Source organism: Macrobrachium rosenbergii, unplaced genomic scaffold (assembly GCF_040412425.1).
Source record: "Macrobrachium rosenbergii isolate ZJJX-2024 unplaced genomic scaffold, ASM4041242v1 13874, whole genome shotgun sequence".
Lineage (NCBI taxonomy): Eukaryota > Metazoa > Arthropoda > Malacostraca > Decapoda > Palaemonidae > Macrobrachium > Macrobrachium rosenbergii.
In genome coordinates, this window is record NW_027100718.1 from 750,898 (window position 1) to 770,294 (window position 19,397).

The 19,397-nt window shown below is 39.3% G+C and overlaps 1 protein-coding gene across 1 annotated transcript; it reads left to right on the forward strand.

Moving 5' to 3' along the window:
* The first annotated feature begins 972 nt into the window (after positions 1-972).
* On the forward strand, positions 973-17,722 carry LOC136837847 (uncharacterized). Its single transcript, XM_067102739.1, has 5 exons — positions 973-1,118; positions 13,680-14,352; positions 14,722-14,838; positions 15,742-15,921; positions 17,071-17,722. Exons 2-5 carry the CDS (start codon positions 14,086-14,088, stop codon positions 17,650-17,652), a joined length of 1,146 nt encoding a protein of 381 aa, XP_066958840.1. The 5' UTR covers positions 973-1,118; positions 13,680-14,085; the 3' UTR covers positions 17,653-17,722.
* Positions 17,723-19,397: the final 1,675 nt, after the last annotated feature.

The window sequence follows — 19,397 nt, forward strand, 5'->3', positions numbered from 1 at the left end:
CCTATTAAAACGTGCCACTCCCTAACAGACTGAGGTCTTGAGAATATCATCATTCTGAGCATAATAAGAAGCATCAAAGGGAAATAAATAAATGAGCATCATCATTATCATGAATAAGAGAAAGAGACACACCAAGTGAACCATATCCTTCTCTCTCCTTCCTGTTACATTCACACGTTTTCAGAGGAACCACTTGACTAATACAGCTCTTGGCTCACAATAGCTCCTGCTGCTGCTGTCACCTGCTGATGGGCCTTGGGATGTGATCTGGGGTCCTGTGACTCTATACGTATATAAGGTTCTTATGATGGAAGCAAAGTGTGTTTTGAATGTATAATGTAAGGAGAGTGATAGTTTACTGTGAAATCTATGTAATTGGTACAAGAATTTTTTGTCTCATTGGCTGATTAATCTCTTTATGGATAGAGTGACTGGTTGTTGACAGATGATATGGTACTGAACAGGGATGGTGAAAAGAGGTTGAAGGAACTGGTGAAAATTTCTGAAAGTGTCTGCAAGAAGAGTAACTTGAGAATGAAAAAATGATGGGAGAATGGATAATTTGTTGAGATACTTGGATGATGGTGGGAGGAGAAAGTGACGATGATAATGAAAAAACTGCACTTCATAAACAATGAAGCAGCACAGCAGGAATTCTGTTGACAAAATGTTTTCTGGTCTGACTCATTGTCTGTCCTCATAAATGGAGTCCTCCATCTGATGAGTCTCCTAGATGAAGGCAAAGTGATTCACAGTAACAAGAACAACTGTGTCTGATCTTTGAAACTGTCAAGGTGCAAAAGAGTCAAGAAGCAACAGCGAAAGTCCTTATCAGAGTCACGTTGCCTGGCTGAGGCGTGAAAAGGTCGCCACGTCGTATGATCTTAACAAAGGATTCCCAGTGACAAGGAGATAAAACCACTAATTAGGGGCAAGGTCCTATGCCGGCAAATTTAAAATATTCAGCTGGGTGCCCTCAACAGGCGTTCAGTTCCCTTGTAAGTAATACATTGGTCATCATCGGCTGCCCTTCGTGAGAAGACCCCTGAGGAATCTTCTTCCTTCCTTCCTTCATGTGGTTTCTCAGTCTCTCAGAGTGAGAATCAGCAGTCACAATGGTAAGAGATTCTGGATAATCTTCTCATCACTCAAAAACACTCTTCTCATCACCTGCTTTTTTTAAGGGTCCATCTGGCCCTCTGGTGAATCACAAAGTCTCATCAGCCAGCACTCAAATGTTTTCAGCCACTACAGTCACCCCACGCATTCCCAAAATGCACCATGTACTAAAAGCAGCCTTTTAACAAACCTTGTAATCCTGTAGCTGATAATGACACAAGTCTGATAAGAGGATGTGCCACTGGAAGAGGAAGCGCCTTCATGATGAGTGCGCCTCTTACAAACACAGATATGCATGTCTGCATGTTTTTAGGTATCTGTCTATCTGTCTATCTATCTGTCTATCTTTTTATCCATTTACATATATATAAATATATAGAGCGTAGTAACTATATTATCATTCTTATTCGTTTTGTTATTAATAATATCAATGAGAATGACTGGTTTTGAAATGATTCTTCAATACTATGGATTTGACCATCAAATTGTTTAAAATACTTGTGTAAAATGTGTGTTTGAGTTTAGTCTGTATGTGAAAACTAATATATGTGCAATGACCCTCAGGAGATAAGACAGACAGACAGGCGAAGAGGGCAGCCAACACCTATGAGAATGAGGAAGAACTGATGATGTCATTGGTGCTTCTTCCTGGCCTGAAGGGGAAAGGCTGAAGGTCCCACAGGCCTCTAACACAAGACTTCTTATGTCTCATCTGGCTCTCTCTCTCTCTCTCTCTCTCTCTCTCTCTCTCTCTCTCTCTCTCTCTCTCTTTCTCAGTGACTTGATGGGAGGAGCACAAGTTGCTTTCGATGCCCCACATTAAAGACCTTATGTCAGAGAATGAGAGAGAGAGAGAGACAGACAGACAGACAGACAGACAGACATGAAAAAAAGAGAGAGAGAGAGAGAGAGAGAATGATAATAAAGAAAGCAAGAGAAGAAAAGAGAGAGAGAAATTATGAGACAAAATAATGTTGTTGGACTGATAAGGAGCCCTCACAGGCAAGGCCTCATGATCTGTCCTGTTATTTGTCTCAAGATATTCCCTTAACTGGGACATTTTCTCTTCTTATGGCTGACAGAAAGGGAAGGATTTGTTCATGATCAATTGAGACAGAGGCAGAAGGAGATGACAGACAGACCTGTCCAAAACCCTCCTATTCCCTCACCACAGAACAAATCACGAAGAGGCAAATCCAATATCCGAAAAATATCACTTATCACAACACTGAAAAGTCTAAAATGCCTCCTAAATCCTCCTAAACAGAGCACAATAAACAAGAAGGATAATGGTAAAAGGCACCTGTTGTCCACTTCTGCAGAGTTTGGTGCATGATAGAAAGTTTGCTTTCACTCATTGTCCACTTCTTGACAGTTTGAGAAAGAAAGGTCAATGTCATGGTTCAAAAGATGACCTCCAGTTGAGTCCTCACAGATAGAGAGAGAGAGATAGAGAGAGCTATAGAGAGAGAGAGAGATCGAGAGAATTTTTGAGAGAATCTATGCATTGATCTCACACACACATACACAGAAGAAGCAGGAGCAAAGGTCCTTATCAGCGGAATCACGTGACCTGGTCGAGGTTTACATCAGGTGATAACGAAAAATAATAATAATAATACCTTTATTCCTCAAATTTACGGTGGGTATTCTTACAACGTGCATTGGTTAAAATATACATAAAATGTTTGTTTAAAATTTAGCCTCATACTGATGAAAGTAATATATACATAGAATTATATATGTTATCTATTAACAATATTTTACATAAAAAAACATCTGATCCAAAACACAATCCAAAAACAACGTCAAGAAAATAGCCTTTCAATTTTCTTTTAAAAGAATTTAGTTTCTTTTACATCTGAAGGAAGTGTATTCCACAAAACAGGCCCCCTCACTGATAAGGCTTAGCTACCTAGTATGTTTAACCACCAAGTTATCTGTTTGCCTTGTTATTCTTACAGTGTTTTCTCCTACTGTCTCTATCTCTATAACTCTTTCTGATGGTTGTAAATTGCGCTGCTTAAACATGAATAAAGCAAGGTCATATTCTATTTGCTCTTTAATTTTTAACCATTCGAGCTTCTTTATGAATGGAGTAGCACGGTCAGACTTTTTTCCACCTCCCACAGCAATTTTAGCAGCAAAATTCTGAATTCTTTGTACCTTCTGTATTAGAGTTTTATGCCCTCCTCCCCATAACACAGCACAATATGAAAATAAGCTCAGCACTAGCGATTCAACGACCATTTTTCTTGAGTCAAAGTCAAAAGATTCCTTGTGTCTGTTCAAAAACACTAAAATGCCATTTGCTTTCTTACATATAGATTCTATATGACCATTAAATGTTAGATTGCTATCTAGATAGAAACCTAGATTTTTACACACTTACACATTCAGAAGAGATGTACCAGCTCTGATAACCAGATTCGATGGTATTCTATCTATATATTGGCGAGAGCCTACAAATATAAACTGAGTTTTATTTGTGTTTATTTTCAAACCGTTTTGGCAGAAGTAGGAATTGACTTGATCCATCGTTCCTTCCATATTTCTTACGAGAGTGTCTAGGTTTTCATATTTATTGGAAAGAATGAATTGTGCATCATCAGCAAATTGAACAAGTTCACAATCATGCGCAATACTTTGCAAGTCATTGATAAAAATATTAAATACAATCGGACCTAAGACCGATCCTTGAGGCACTCCATAATTAACGTTTTTCTTAGTTGAAATATAAGAATCCATTTTCACAGACTGAAAGCGATTGGATAAGTAGTCTTCAAACCAAAATTTATCAATATGAAGTAACGCCATCTTATTCAGAAGAATTGGATGAGATACGCTATTGAAAGCTTTCGACAAATCACAAAGAGCCAACAAAGAAATTTTGCCTTTATCTACATTTTTATATAAGCCTTCCGTAACCTTTGTTAACGCAGTCTGAGTTGACATTCGGCTCCTAAATCCATGCTGTGTATCTGACAGAAGGTGATTAACAGATAGGTATTCACACAGCTGGTCACTGACTACTCTTTCTAAAACCTTAGACAAAACTGGTAGAAGCGGAATGGGACGATATTGTCCAGGGTCTTCACTATCGCCTCCCTTGAATGCAGGGCAAACAAGAGCATATTTCCAGTCACAAGGAAAAAATGCCAGTCACGATTGATGTATTAATAATAACGGTTATGTAAAATGCTAAAGCAGGAGGGAATCTTTTAAAAATTTACTATTCATTTCGTCTATTCCACAACTATTCTTGTTTTTTAGATTTTTTTACGATTATTATTACAGTTTCCACACTGACAGGTTGGGGTCGAAAATACGTCAATAATTGTTTCGCAGTTGGGAGAGGGGCAACATCGGAGTTAACAATGGCTGAATTTTGTCTCTGTATTTCTTCAAAAACGGTTTTACCGACGTTGGCAAAAAATTCATTAAATTTCTCTGCTGATTCAACAGGATCACCAACATTGACAAACCTTGAACCTTTACCTTTGCTAGGTATAATCTCATTTATGACTTTCCAAATCTTACCTTTATTCCTTTTACATTCGTAGAATTTTTTGTTATTGATATTTATTCTAGCTGACCGAATTAAGGATGCTACCTTTTTCTTTGACTTCTTATACTCATCAAAATGATCGACTCTATTCGAATAATTAAAAATTGTCTTGAATCGATCTCTTTTTTCCATTTCAGTGTTAATTTCCTCAGTAATCCATGGAGCTGGTGGTCTGGTAATTTCCCGGGTAACAATAGGAGCGCAAGCGTCTAGACATGACTTAAATGTACTTGATAATATATTAACTTGTTTATTAACGTCGTCTGTATTTAAGATACTACTAAGCACTGGGATTTCATCAATCAATTTATTACAAAAAGCCATAGGGGTATAATTCTTCAAGCTTCAAAATGTTTTGACCTCACGTTTCCGTTTTGGTTTATTAACATCAATTTCAGCTGCTATCATTTCATGATCAGAGAGAGGACAAGAGGCTACTTCTATCTTTTTTATTACATCCTTTTTATTTGTAACTAGAACGTCTATGAGGGATCTTGAATAAGGGGTGATACGAGTAGGCTTATCAATGACCTGAGCACAATTTAATAAATTTACAATATTGCTTAATTTTGACCGATTTTTCAGCTGATCATCGTTCAGGTCACCCAATAAAAAGAAATTCTTGTTTTCCGTTAACATTGCCTGCAATTTATCATGTATGTAATCAAATGTATTTACTGGAGCATTTGGGTGACGGTAAAGCGACCCCACAATTATGGTTGGTAATTTGCGCAATTGTATTTTCACCCAGGCATTTTCGATTCCTTCACAGGACGGAATTATATTTCTCATTTGGACACATCTCAGGTCATTTCTAACATAGATGCAGACACCTCCACCTCGTCCACCATCGCATCTAAACCAATTATAGCCTTTAATTCCCACATATTGATCAAGAATATTCGGTTCTAACCAAGTTTCGGAAATGCAAAGAACATCAATTTTCTTGTTGACTATCAACAACTTTAATTCATCAAGACATCTTAATAGGGACCTTGCATTAACATGAGCTATATGAAGATAGTTTTCCTTTCTCAGTGTACTTTCGGGAACGTCTTCATTGCCCGACCCTTAACCTATGAAAGCACCCTGTCGACAAAGCTTACTCTTATGACCTAATTTTCTACAGTTCCCGCACCTTAACTGATGATCGTGGCGGCAGTTACGGGCATGGTGATTGAACTCACCACAGTTATAACAACCATTTAGCTTCCCTATTATGGAATTGAGAATTGTAATTTGGTTGATTTTCCTATTTCCCGGACGCATATCTCTCGGTATCTGACCATTTACGCCATGATTATTATCATTCTGAAAAAAGTAATTTGTTCTCCTCGACATTCCACCATTAGCAGTGATCCCAGACTGATTGCCTGTTTGTTGATGAAACATATCTCTACTTCCGTTTCTCTCGAAATTTCTTATGTTATCACGATTTCCGTTACGTTTTACAGAAGTTGACAGATTTTGCAAATGAAACCCACTAACCTTTTCTCTAGCTCCATTATTCCTACTGGTAACAAACATCATTTCATTCTTTATCTCTGACCAGTTATCACTAGCGATACCTGGGCATGATTTAACAATAGCATCGAAAAGCCTGATAACTCATAATCTAGATATTTCTTACTGAAGTGTAACAATTTATGTCAACGTCTCCTGTAAACCTATTTTAAAGAACAAGTCCGTACTTATAAATGAAATACCATTATTTGAACACCATTCACTTAATTTCAAGTTAAAGATTTCAACGCGATCCTGATTTCCATGTAGGCCTGGAACCAGTTCACACACATACACACAAACATTTTCATTTTTAGCCTTTAGTTCAGCAACAAGAGCACCTAAGTCGTCAAGAATAGTGTTTATATTACTATTTTGTTTCCATAAGGTCTTCCATACCAGCATAAAGTATACATTTATGTATAGGAAAATTTAGATTGTCTATAACCCATTCTTTTAACAAACCCAAATTAGCTTCAAATCTATAGTTCGAACTGTTGTCCCAACACTCAGCTCGCTTGTCCGAATGTTCCTTAACGTTGAGTCCCCCCAACAGCAGGACCTTTTCCCGTGATGTCACAGCAGATTCTTCAGTATCAGTAGCAATTGTGGCTCAAGATATGTAACTTTATCCTGCGGTTCCAAAATCTTCCCCTCAGCTACAAGAAGTTGATTCTTGAGAATTTCAAGTTCCTTGTTTTTAATGTCTAAGCGTTCATTCATAGCCTGAAAGTTCGAAGCAGTCTCGTGAATGAACTTTTCCAATCGCTGAAATAGATCTGAGTTTGCCTCGTCAGTTGTGGTGAGTTTCCAGCAAAATTATTTGATGCAATCTTTTCCCTTTAAACTTCAGTAATTTTTCTATGAGTTCTTCTTTCTGATCCACACACCTCTTATCCCGAGTTTCTGACATTTCTTTTGCAGTTGGCCCTTCGTTAAGGAGCGTTTGATAAAAATCGTTTTTCGCTAATAACTCCTGTGTTTTTTAATGAATCAGTTTCAAATTTTGTGCCTGGGTTTATTTTTTGTTTTGCAAAACTGTAAGCATAATTTTCGTCTTCCGCCCCCATTAACTGTTAACCCCACCCCCAAAAATTTTTTCAAAATGCATCTCCTCCATAACTTCTGCAAACTAAGAGCTCAAATTTACGTGGTAGACAGATATTATATATTAGAACAAAGTAATAGCGTTTTTTAATTTTTTTTTTTTTATGAGTATTTTTTTCCTTTTGAAAAAACTTAGATTGATTTTTTGGAAAAAATTTCCTTTGTTTTCGAGGGACAAAATAGAAAAAAAACTCTCTTTTTGTTTGTAGACAATTTATTTAGCTTTCATTTGCTTTTTGTTTAATTGAGATCGTGCATTCGTTATGGAGGAGATGCAGTTTGAATGTCGATAACTTTAGTTTTGAGGTATACCAAGATATTTTTGCTTCTCTGTCATTTATTTGCTTGCTGTTACACAGTTTGATGTTTTTATGACATATTTGAAAAGCCAAAATATATAACAATAGACTTTCAGAAAGTAATATAACTTCGCTAAATGAAGCTAGATGAAGCGAGTTTAAAACACTCTCAGGTTGGGCAGCGACGTCTTAAGTCAAGCTCTGAGCTGCTACTGACTGACTGTCTGACGTCACTTGCTGATTCCTGGCTTTCGCTGATGCGTAATTGTAGGTCCACAGGGTTGCCATATAACGCATTTAGATATTATTATTTCATAGCTAAAAGAAATTACTACCGATATACTGACATTATCATTACATTATACGAAAAATGTAATTTTGTCTATGATAGGGTTACTGTTTTTGTTTATAACTTCCTAAACTATGGCGAGCATTTTTTTTAAAACTTTCTGAGAAGATTGTTCAGGATATGTATGATGCCATATATAAAATATCTCAGAAAATTTTGATTTTTTGATTTTTTCATCAAACGCTCCCCTTAAACTTTCGAGGTCATCGAATGAAATGGTTTCCAGCAACACATCGTGGTCAAATATTGCTTGGACATCTCTATCTCTGTTCTCATTTTCTGAGTAATCAGAAATATTATTTGCTGATACTCCTTCTCCTAAATTTCTTTGAATCTCCAAAGTTGGTGGCAGTGCAGTCGCTCCCTCGTTTGACGTCATGGTTACGTCATTCATATCAAAGTGCGCATGCGCAAAAAAACTGCTGCGGACTCGAGGGGGTAGTTTGAGATTGAATTTTTCGTCTAATTTTCTACTATAGTGTAACTTAAATCACCACCGTATTATGACATATGAGACCACGGAATCCTTATATACCAGGTATCAGGGTACTCACTAGAAGTAAACAGCGATTTCGAATGGAAAACGGATTCAAATACAGGAGACGTCTGCGTTGTTGTTGTTGTTGTTCCAGTGGTGAGGAGAAAAGGGACAAGGTCTCATGTGGCTGAGAAGAACACGAGTCCAATAAGCGTAGGTGTCATGACGGGTATGGAAAGTCTCAGGGTGGGGTCATAGGGTCAGAAGGAAGTCCTTGTGGTTTCAAGAGAATAGGAAGAGGGAATGAAACCACTCACTGATGGGATGAGAAAGTGGGGAGATTAAGGAAGAAGAAAGAAGCAAGAGGGAATGAAAGATCATGTACAGGAATGCAGGAGGATGGATCAGGTGGCCAAAAAGAATGAGAGAGAGAGAGAGAGAGAGAGAGAGAGAGAGAGAGAGAGAGAGAGAGAGAGAGAGAGAGAGAATGTGATAAAAGAAGGAGAGAAGGTGAATGAGGACTTTGGGGAGAACAAGAAGAAGTGTCCCAACAAGGAAGTCACTGCAGAGAGCAAGGAGAAAGAGCAAATGGAGTCATCACAAAAGAGGCAAGGGACAAATGCTGTCTGAAGGGAAAGAAGTCCTTGGCTGATGGAGTGATCATTCTGAAGCTCTGTTGATTGAGGGCGACAGAAGAGGGGCAGAGGTCAACGAGACAAGAGTGTGAGGGGTTGAGATCATTTGGAGAATGCTTGTGGAAGTGGCTGTTGAGGATGTAGGGAGGGAAATCAAGAGGCTGAGGAATGGAAAGGCACCAGCAGTTCATGGAATAACAAATGAGATGGTGTGTCAGAGTGGTGAAAGAGTAATTTGGTAACTGACCATGATGTACAAGGTATGTTTGGAGAAGGGAAAGGTCCAAGAAGAATTCTGCAGTACTGTGGTGTGATTCTTACAACAAAAGTCTGTGCTGGCATAAAGCTACATGGAAAGAGAGAGGGAGGGGTCACCTTCCCTTGTGTAAAGATATATGACAAGAACATTGGGGAAAACGGAGGAATAAGTCTGAGATGTGTGATGTGGTGGACTGGTAGGTGTTTTGATGCTTTGTGGAAGGAGGCGGTGTGCCTCCTTCACTTCAAAGGTGTACTCACTGAAAAAGTACCTGTAGAAAAAGAGTAGGGCAGGAAGAGATCTAGAAGATAGATAAGCTCTTAGTCACTCAATAGAAGATTTTCCCTTGATTCGAATCCTACCAGTGAAGAGAACACAGAGGAAGGCAGGGAACATGAAGGAAGCATCGATGTATAAGGGCTATTATCTAAAAAGACAGATAAGGACAATATAAGTATTTAATTATGTGATGGAGACGAAATAATGATACAGTTACAGTTTTAGACTAGTATTGCATTCAACTGACCAAAAAACCCTGTCAGCTGAGTATTGCAGACAAACCCAAGACCTTTCTCTCTGATACCAAAATCACCACCGCTTCCTGAAGCCCAAAATACCATTATGTAACAGTTGCAAAAGTGTGAGAGCTGGTTTAAGGGACAGCAGTATTTTAGATGCTGGGAAATGCACTATTTGTAGTCGTGGAGTCAGTTAAGTCATCTTTTAGAAAACAAAATATGGGTTATCTTCTGTAGTTCTGATGTGATTTTGACGAATTTGACCTTCACGCCCTACCTGGTCGTTACCATCGGCGATGAAGGACCCCAATGGGAATCATTTCTGTAGGGTCAGGTTGGGTGGCAGTTGGGTAGGTGTAAAACCCCCAACCCACTCCTGCTGGGACCTGGCACCCTAGGTTAGGTTAGGTTAGGTTGTTGTGCGTCCCTGTGTTTCACAATGGTTTCCCACTGTGGTTGCTTGTGATAGTTCGATGTAATTTGTAAAGGTGTTGTAATGTCAAGGATGAATGGATTAATCAAACTTTTTTGTCAGAAATGGAAGTCAAATTCCTCAAAATCACATCAGGAATAAAGAAAACATAAAAACAAAATGCCTAATTTCTCAGAGGCATATTTAGCAATTAGAAATATGATGTCTAAAGAGCAAATGAGTGAAATAAGCAGAAAAATCCAAAATGCTTTTAGTGAATTGTTGAGATTCAAAAAGATTTCAATTTTAATCTTTGTCATCATTTCCACCTCAACTTACATCTGATGTTGCACTTTAGATAACACTGTTTAGGTGAGCAATTTTAAATCCTATTAGTGCGGGAGCTCACAGAGATTTGTATTGCATCTCGAGTACAAAAGGTTTGATAGCTAAAGTCATCAGCTAGTGTGATGGGGATCTCCGAATGGTCATTCTTAAGTTATGCTGTTGGTGCATTGAGTAGCAGGCGCTGCTTGAACTGCCCGCCAAAACAGGTTTAAATTACATTTTGGAGTATATCAATCAAACCTGTATTAAAAGTTTCGTTTTGGCAATGTGAATATAGATGTGCCATTCTTAAATGGCGCAATTGGTGCAAAACGCATTTAAGAAGGGCTGAGCAAGCAATCATCGGACAAAGAACACGAAAGTTGCAGCCCTTAAAGGATCACATGATCTGATGGGACGTTGCCTTGTGCTGTCCACCAAGAAGAGACTTGATATGCAGCATATTCTCCAGTACCCACTGATCCCAGTACCTGTCCTTGTCCAGCCCTGAAGAAGTAATGGCAAAGACCGATAAGAGTGCACTCTTCAGAGTAAAGTGAAAGGTCTTGAAGAGCAGCCAAAGGAAGTGAGTGCTTACATCATAGATGGACAGTTCCTCTTACATACCTTGCCACCAAATTTGCCCGCCCCCTATACAGAGGGGTTAGCCAGAAGTATTCTTACCCAGAGTTTAACAACATCAGCCAAATGCATACACATAGCCTTTGATGACTATCCACAGCCTTCAATAAGGGACACTGAAAGAGACAGGTGGGGATCTGACGACAGAACCTTCATCATCACAGGGTCAGAGCAGAGACGAGTGCCAAGAAAGCTAAACGATGCCCTAAAGTCCAAGTCCAAGAAGCAGCTACCCAAGTTTCTTGCCAATGAATGGTAAGACTCTTCGTATGCAAACATTTTAGGGGATCGTGAAGTCTTCCTAGATGTCCAAGGGGAATGTTATAAGTTCTAGGTGACAGAGGGTATGATGCAGCGAAACACAGCGGATGGATTAAAGAACAGTCATGAAAAGGCAGACACAAAGATTTGTCTGCATTCCTTATCAGCTGATCGTGAGAATGGACACATGGTGGTCAGGGCATCTGACACAGACATTGCAGTGATATTACTATACCACTGCAATAGATTTCAGTCAACATTGTGGATGGATATTGGAACAGTTTCAAAGAACAATCGTCGTTACGTCAGCCTAACTGCAGTATGGAAGGAACTAGGACCAGATCTTTGTGCAGCATTGCCAGCTTTCCATGCCTTCAAGGGATCAGACTATGCATCCGCGTTTGTCAGAAAAGGGAAAGTCAGGCCTCTCCAAACTCTAGAAAAGCAACCTGACTACCAGAAGACTTTCAGAGTAATGGCAATGAGCTCTAGTTTCTAACACGATGAAAGAAGCTTTTCAGGGGTTCACAGCCACAATGTATGGAGCTGAGGATAGAGCAAACACTAGGCTGAATGAATGGAGATATGAGAAGTTCATGAAGACATATGGAAAACACCTACTAGCCAATTTTAAGGGCATAGATGCAAGTGGACTACCACCATGTGAAGACGAGCTCAATCCTCACATTAAGCATGCCTCCTTTGTTGCTAACATGTGGACAAGAGCAGATCAAACTCATATAGCAGCATCCCCTTGAAGAAAACGGCTGGCAGTTGGTTGATGCCCATTACAAACCGGATTGGTTCGAAGGGGAGCAACTCCCTGAATGCCTTATCCCAGAGACAGAGGACTTGGAAGCATTGGACAATGATGACGAGGACGACATGGACATGACTAGAATCTTGTTACAAAAAGGCAGTCTGAGATTATAATTAGCTATACCAGTAAATACTAGTTGAACTCATGATTATAAGCATATTCACATATTTTTTTTTTCTAACAGAGAGAGAGAGAGAGAGAGAGAGAGAGAGAGAGAGAGAGAGAGAGAGAGAGAGGAAAGAGAGAGAGAGAGAGAATCTGTGTGTGTGCGTGATTAATAAGCAGTTTTGATGTTTCATCTTATAAACTTTAGCGACAGATTTATAGCAAATAAGATACATGTATGTATATACTAATTAATATGAGTATGTCTATCAAAAGGCAATTTTGGTTTCAAAGAGCATAATCACTTGCAAACAGAGATGTCAGTGCCCCGTCATCCCCTGTAGCAGCATATTATTAGATAGCAATGTTTTACCACAATATCTACTACTACTACTACTACTCTATCTTGCAGAAGGTGTGAAACATTAGATTTAAAAACTAATAATTCATGAGTTAGATACGTTAGATATTATTTATATTATAATATCCGGGTAAGTACCATAAATGAATATCGAATTGTAAACAGTATTGGCACATACTATATTTCGCTCTTCACCAATGCACCTTTTCTGTATATAAAGAGGTCAAGGAGCTAGAAAATATATTTTGATCCGCCATGTGCTAGTATAGCACTCTCTTTAGGCATTTCTTAAATGGGTTTTGAACCAAATTCGACACTTAAGAACTGCTGATCCTTTATCAGGAAAGTCTAAAGGATATTTCTACAAAGTTCCATTAATGTATGTAAGCCGTGTTTTAAATGTGCAAAAAATAGCGCCCTTTTTAGGTCATTCTTAAATGGGTTTTGCACCAAATTTGACACTTAAGAATTACTGATCCTTCATCAGGAAGCTCTAAGGTATATTTCCACAAAGTTTCATTGATGTACTCAAATTGTGATTTAAATGTGAGCGCCTGCACCAGTTGCGCCATTTAATAATGACACATCTGTATTCACAGTGCCAAAACGAAACTTTTATCACAGGTTTGACTGATGTACTCCAAAATGTAATTTAAACCTGTTTTGGGGGGCAGTTTAAGCAGCGCCCCTACTCAATGCACCAACAGCATAACTTAAGAATGGCCGTTCGGAGGTCCCCATCACACTAGCTCATGACTTTAGCTATCAAACCTTTTGTACTCGAGATGCAATACAAATCTCTGTGAGCTCCCAGACTATATTGGTCAGACCTTTCAGTGATTTTAGCAAGAAAGATAATCTTGTGGAAGATCACTCATGCATCTGGAAGGGTCACTGATTTCTGTGTCCTTTTCAGGCATCCAATCCCCTGGAGTGCGACATTTGCTTTAATAAATACAGTGATGATCACTGCCCAAGGATCCTCCCTTGTTCCCATGAGTTCTGTAGCCCTTGCATTGATGGGCTCATCTCACTGCAAAAGAAACAATGCCCTCTCTGTAGGGATAAATTCAAGGCCAATTCAACTGAAGACCTCATGATTAACAGAGGCCTCCTTGATGCTGCAAAGCAACTTTCATCTAAGCTTGCAGCATCGAAGACTAAATCCACGAGACCAAAGAAACCCTTTCTGAAGACCACTCAGGATTTCAGGGAGAGTGTCACCTTTTTATTTCTTTGTCATTTGGGTTTTAATTTGCCTCATAGCTCTTTGCCAGAGAGCAGAGGCTGAGGCTAAGGACCTCATTGACAGCTACAGAGAGATGAAAAAGGGAGTTGAAGAAGTGCACTGTTCCTCTGAGAAGCTTTTGATCAGCATTGATCAAAATATTAAACTGCTCATGAACAGGCTGGAAAAATTGAAGAAGAATAAAACAAAATTTAATGAATCTGATGCTCAGCTGGAAGCAGCAGCAGACTTTATTTCAGCAGCACCTCTCATGCAACAGGCAGAAGAACTTCTCCAGGCTATGGAAGGACCCATGACAAAGTTTCAGGAGGACAAAAGGGGAGAATGTCACATAAAGAAGGTAAGTTGGCTTTCTCTCTCTCTCTCTCTCTCTCTCTCTCTCTCTCTCTCTCTCTCTCTCTCTCTCTCTCTCTCTCTCCTGGATCATACTTATCTAGCACTGTACACAAGAAAGGGATAATTTCTTTCTTCTGGCATCTGTTAACTTCATCTGGTGGTCTGAGATATCTTGAAATAATTATCCACAAAAGAAACTGGAATGAAATGGAAGCTTAAATTCAGTCTGACCTTATCAGGAAATATCTTATAATATTTCTCTTTGTTTGATGAAGCTCTTCAGTTCAAGGATCTTTCCAGTCTTATAGGTAGATATTGCAGCCTTTCCAAATCATCCCTGTAACCTCTTTGTCCTCTTGGATTTGTCTCTCAGGAAATTCTCAAGATGAAAGAAAGTCTGGAAAACTTCGTGAAGGACACAGAAAGGACCACTGGGGAAGGAGAAGCAGAACTAGAAGAGGAGGAGAGAAGCTCTGTCGTGAACATCACGGTAAGTTCAAGGATCTTTTCTTCCACAGAAAATCAGAAAGCTGAAAAAAAATTGTCCTGAGAAACATCTACTCAACAGACACTCCACATAAGAAGACGAAGAAGAAGAAGGGTTCCCCTTCAAACTTGTCTGAGGATGCGTCTGGATCTCTGGGTGCCCCAGGTGGGGAAACTGGCTATTCTGTGTGTGTGTGTGTGTGTGTGTGTGTGTGTGTGTGTGTGATTTCCCAACACTTCTGCCATCTCCTTCAGAGGTCTTGTGTCTTCTTTGCTCATTCCCACCTTAAATATTCACTATTCCATTCCATAAACTTGTCGTTCTGCTTACTATTCCTCTTTGTGATGTTAGGGAGTGATTCACCAGCTGTTTTCTTTCTCTTATTCAAGTATGATTCCTGATTTGGCAGAAATCAAGACAAGTGAGGTGCTTCAGCCCTTTGAGTAAGTGAACTTTGAACCCTATCAGGTTCTGTGACCCACTCAGAGAACTGGCAGATCACTGGCTTCTCCTGTGCCCCAAGATTCATGGTCAGGACACAGATAGCTTCCCTCATCCCATTATTTGTTGCAGAAACACAGAGAAGGACAGTTTTCACCCCAGGGATGCTCAGTGGCCCTGATACATGATCAGATGGGGGAAGGGGGACCTATCTTCTTCTTCGGGATGTCTGGAGGTCATGCTGATGCATAGAATAGGTTACCTTATATTTATGTATTTGTATTTAAAATCATGACTTTGGTTTTCAAAAACATGTGGTTTTTATTTAAAACAATCAGAACTAACAAAATGTAAGCCCTTTCAGATAAGTAACCTTAAATCAAAGTGGAATGTCTTTTCAGTTAAACAGAATAACTTCTAACCTTAACTGGTTATAAGATTTTCAATCAAGGAACCTTTCCTCAGGTGACTGACCTCCGAAGTCCTCATGGATGCTTGAGAGGGGAAGCCCAGAGAGAGATCTTCGCTGTGATGATCTATGAAGGGACTCTGAGGGTGGCTCCGGTCAAGATTGAGTGCAACAACCAAGTCTCTCTCACTCATCTTCAGGAAGGCGTTCTCCCACCAAGATGCTTTTTCATAGAGGTGGCAAATTTTATTCCTGTGAGGGATATGAGTAGGCTTCCTTTTTGTCTCTCACAATCCTTTGGGAATCATTGTCCAAGATCACTGATGTGCATGGATTATGTGGTGCAGAGGGTAAGGGAGGAATAACAGCAACTGATTTGTTTAAGGAGAGAGAGAGGGGAGAGAGGAGAGAGAGAGAGAGAGAGAGAAGAGAGAGAGAGATTCTAAGAGTTGTATGGTGCACAACTGTAGATAAGAAAATGATTCTTGAATAGATTGTGAGGAATAACTCAGTTTACAGATGATGCAGTACTGATGATGAGGGACAGTGAAGAGAAACTGCAGGAACTGGTGAGAGACTCTGAAAGTGTTTGAAAGTTGAGTGTAGATGGATGTTGGGATAATGGATGATTTGCTTAGGTATTCCAGAGTAGATATATTGAATGTCGGTAGGATGAGGGAGCTGGTGAGTTACAGAATAGGTGAAGCAAGGAGGGAAGGAAGCAAGGAAGCAAGGAAAGAAGCAAGGAAGGAAGGAAGAAGGTAGAAGGATGTGTGCAAAAGATAGGGAAGAAGCTTATTATACTCTATATGGAAGATGAAATGGGATAGTATTAAGGTGCTGTTGAGCCAACTCTCCTTTATGGAGGTGAAGTGTTAATACTGAATATGAATGAAAGAGAAAGAAGGAAGCTGTAGAGCTGAATAATCTGAGTATCATGGATGGATCATTATGTTTTGAGATGGTTCAGTCATGTGGAGAGAATGGAGGAAGATGATAGGTTTTGTGAAAAGAGTTAACAAGAAGAAGAAGAAGAAGAAGAATGAACACAAGACAGACAGAGTTGGGTTGTGCAGTGTTTGGAAAGGGTTTATTTGCACTGCTGATGAGCCTTTGGTGTAGGAGGAGGAGGATAATAAAGAGCTAATGATGATAATAATGTTATGGAAGTTTCCTGCTCATTGGTTTCATGCAAAATAGACTTTTTATTTTAATTTTCTTTATCATTTGGCTTTTTAATGAGCCTCTTCTTCTTCTTCCTTTACTCTTCTTCATCTATTATTATTATTATTATTATTATTATTATTATTATTATTATTATTATTATTATTATTATTATTATTATTTATGTTCTAATAAAATATCCTCCTTCTTTCCCTTGACAGCTCGAGTCCTTGATGCAATGGTCTCCTTCTCCTTCTCCTTCTCCTCCTCCTTGTTCCCTCCCAAGGGCATTCCTGGATCTGGTGGATGCATCCATCCCCCTGGGGAGGATCATTGTCAGGGTCACTGAGAATGGCCTCAAGGGTCTCAACTTCCTGTACATGTGTGCAGGGGGGATGGGACCCTCTTATGCCTACTCTCACATCTCAAGCATGGCTGGGAAGGGTGGGCCAGGGGAACGTGTCTCCTTGGGATGCTATGTGTCCAGTGGAGGTGGAGCAGGAGGAGGAGGCACATCAACTCGAGCAGTGTTGTCATCGAGGGAGGATTGGCAGAGGGAGTGGGAGAGGAAGCGTGTGTTCTATAAAAGGAAGCCATGTAAGGCGGGAGAAGTGAGGGGAGACATCTCATATGAAGACGCTTCAGAGTTCTGGATCATCACCAGAGATGCTCTCTTTTGTGGACCTGGACATTGCTTTGGGATGGTGGAGGAAGGACTCGACGTCCTCCTCACCACCATCCTGAAGTATCCAGGTCAATGTATCAGAAAGGTGAGAGTGGGGGAGTGTGGCCTCATCCTGTGACCTTCTCCCCTCCAGATGAAGTCAGTTTCAAATAAGAGAATCTTTCTCAAATAAAGATGCTGTGATTGCCTGCAGTGTTTCATTTGTCTCCCTTTATTATTATTATTATTATTATTATTATTATTATTATTATTATTATTATTATTATTATTATTATTATTATTATTATTATTATTATTATTATTATTATTATTATTATTATTATTATTATTATTTCCTGATATCTTGTTTTCTCTCTTCTCTCTCTCTCTCTCTCTCTCTCTCTCTCTCTCTCTCTCTCTCTCTGTGCTTTGAGTCTCCTCTGAAGGACTGTTGACACAGATGCTTTATCTCAAAATACAAACTATTGCCTTACAACAACAACTGTTGGAGGAGCTGAACATCCCTCCCAAAAAAATAGACTGGTTTAATAAAGGTCAAAAACACACCAGACATCAAAAGTCATTATTTTCTTGACCTTGACCTTCTTCTCGGGCCCCCATCACACAGCAGACTGACTACTGGTGCTACTCATTCACGTGTAGGCGGACTGGTGGGTGGCAGGCAGGCAGGGAGCGATGGCTCCTGGGTCTAGGAAAGTGAGCCAAGTGCAGCAGCACCACTCAGCCATTGCTTCTTCTTCTTCTCCTTCTTCTTCACCTACTCTGGCTGATTGCACCTTGACCTAAACCTTAACCTTGACTTTGACCTCAGCCTTGGCTTCAACCTAAACCTTGACCTTTACTTCAACCTAAACCTTGACCTAATCCTTGATCTTGACCTAAACCTTGACTTCAACCTAAACCTTGACCTAAACTTTGAACCAACCTAAACCTGGCTGATAGCACCTTCCACAGGCAGGCTTTAAGTAATAAGTGTCTGTCTGTGTGTCTGTGTGAGCAGAAAACAGTTGATAATAATAAATAAAAGACAAAGAATGGAATGAGAAAGAAGACTTTGGTCAAAAGTCGCCATTTTGAGAGAATTTCCTAAATTGACTTAATTAATGAAAAATGCTGCCGAGTGATAACAGTCATCTTCCATTCTTCTTCTTCTCATCCTCATTCAACCACCTGAACGATTCTTCTTCCCTTACATACGGAACAGAAGCCTCTGTCTTTCCCTTCACAGAGACCATACTTGGCTCTGCAGTTGACATAGACCTAAGTAAGTAAAATATTTTGCCTTTTATAATAGAGTTATCAATGCACTGGTTTTCTCTTGGGGCAATAATTATGTTGACAATAATACTGGTCAAGAGATCAGGGAGAGAGAGATGGGGGAAGGAGCAATTTGCTGACTTAGATTTTTGTGACTTTTCCCACGAATTTCTTTAAAGTTTTCTTGTATATAGGAATGTCTGCTCTTGCATGTATGATATTATTCATATTACTTGTGGTACAAAAGAGTCTGTGCTCATTGGCTGTTAGATATGAGGTCTATGTAAATTTTCCATACAGAAAGGTCAGAGTGTCACCTGCAAACCACTGTTTCTGTCCAAAACATATCTGCACCTATGAACAGGGAACAACAGTTGGTATTGCCACGTAAAGTCTATGTCAATTTCTGTGATGAGTGAGTGAGAAGCCTCACTATGATGTACTCTAACTTTCTTTGAAAATCTACTGTATTCATATTTTGTATTTACTTTAGAGTTGTTAATATTGTAAGTGATAATATTTTGAACATACTGGTTTAAATTATTTCTAATTGGTGCCTGACATAAAATGTGGATGAAAATCATAAGTCTATTTGCAGGATTTTGA

Coding starts and splice junctions, on each gene's coding strand:
- LOC136837847 (XM_067102739.1), top strand. CDS start 14,086: ATGAAAAAGGGAGTTGAAGAAGTGCACTGTTCCTCTGAGAAGCTTTTG. Junction 14,353..14,721: donor GAGAATGTCACATAAAGAAG/GTAAGTTGGCTT, acceptor TTTGTCTCTCAG/GAAATTCTCAAGATGAAAGA. Junction 14,839..15,741: donor GCTCTGTCGTGAACATCACG/GTAAGTTCAAGG, acceptor ACCTTTCCTCAG/GTGACTGACCTCCGAAGTCC.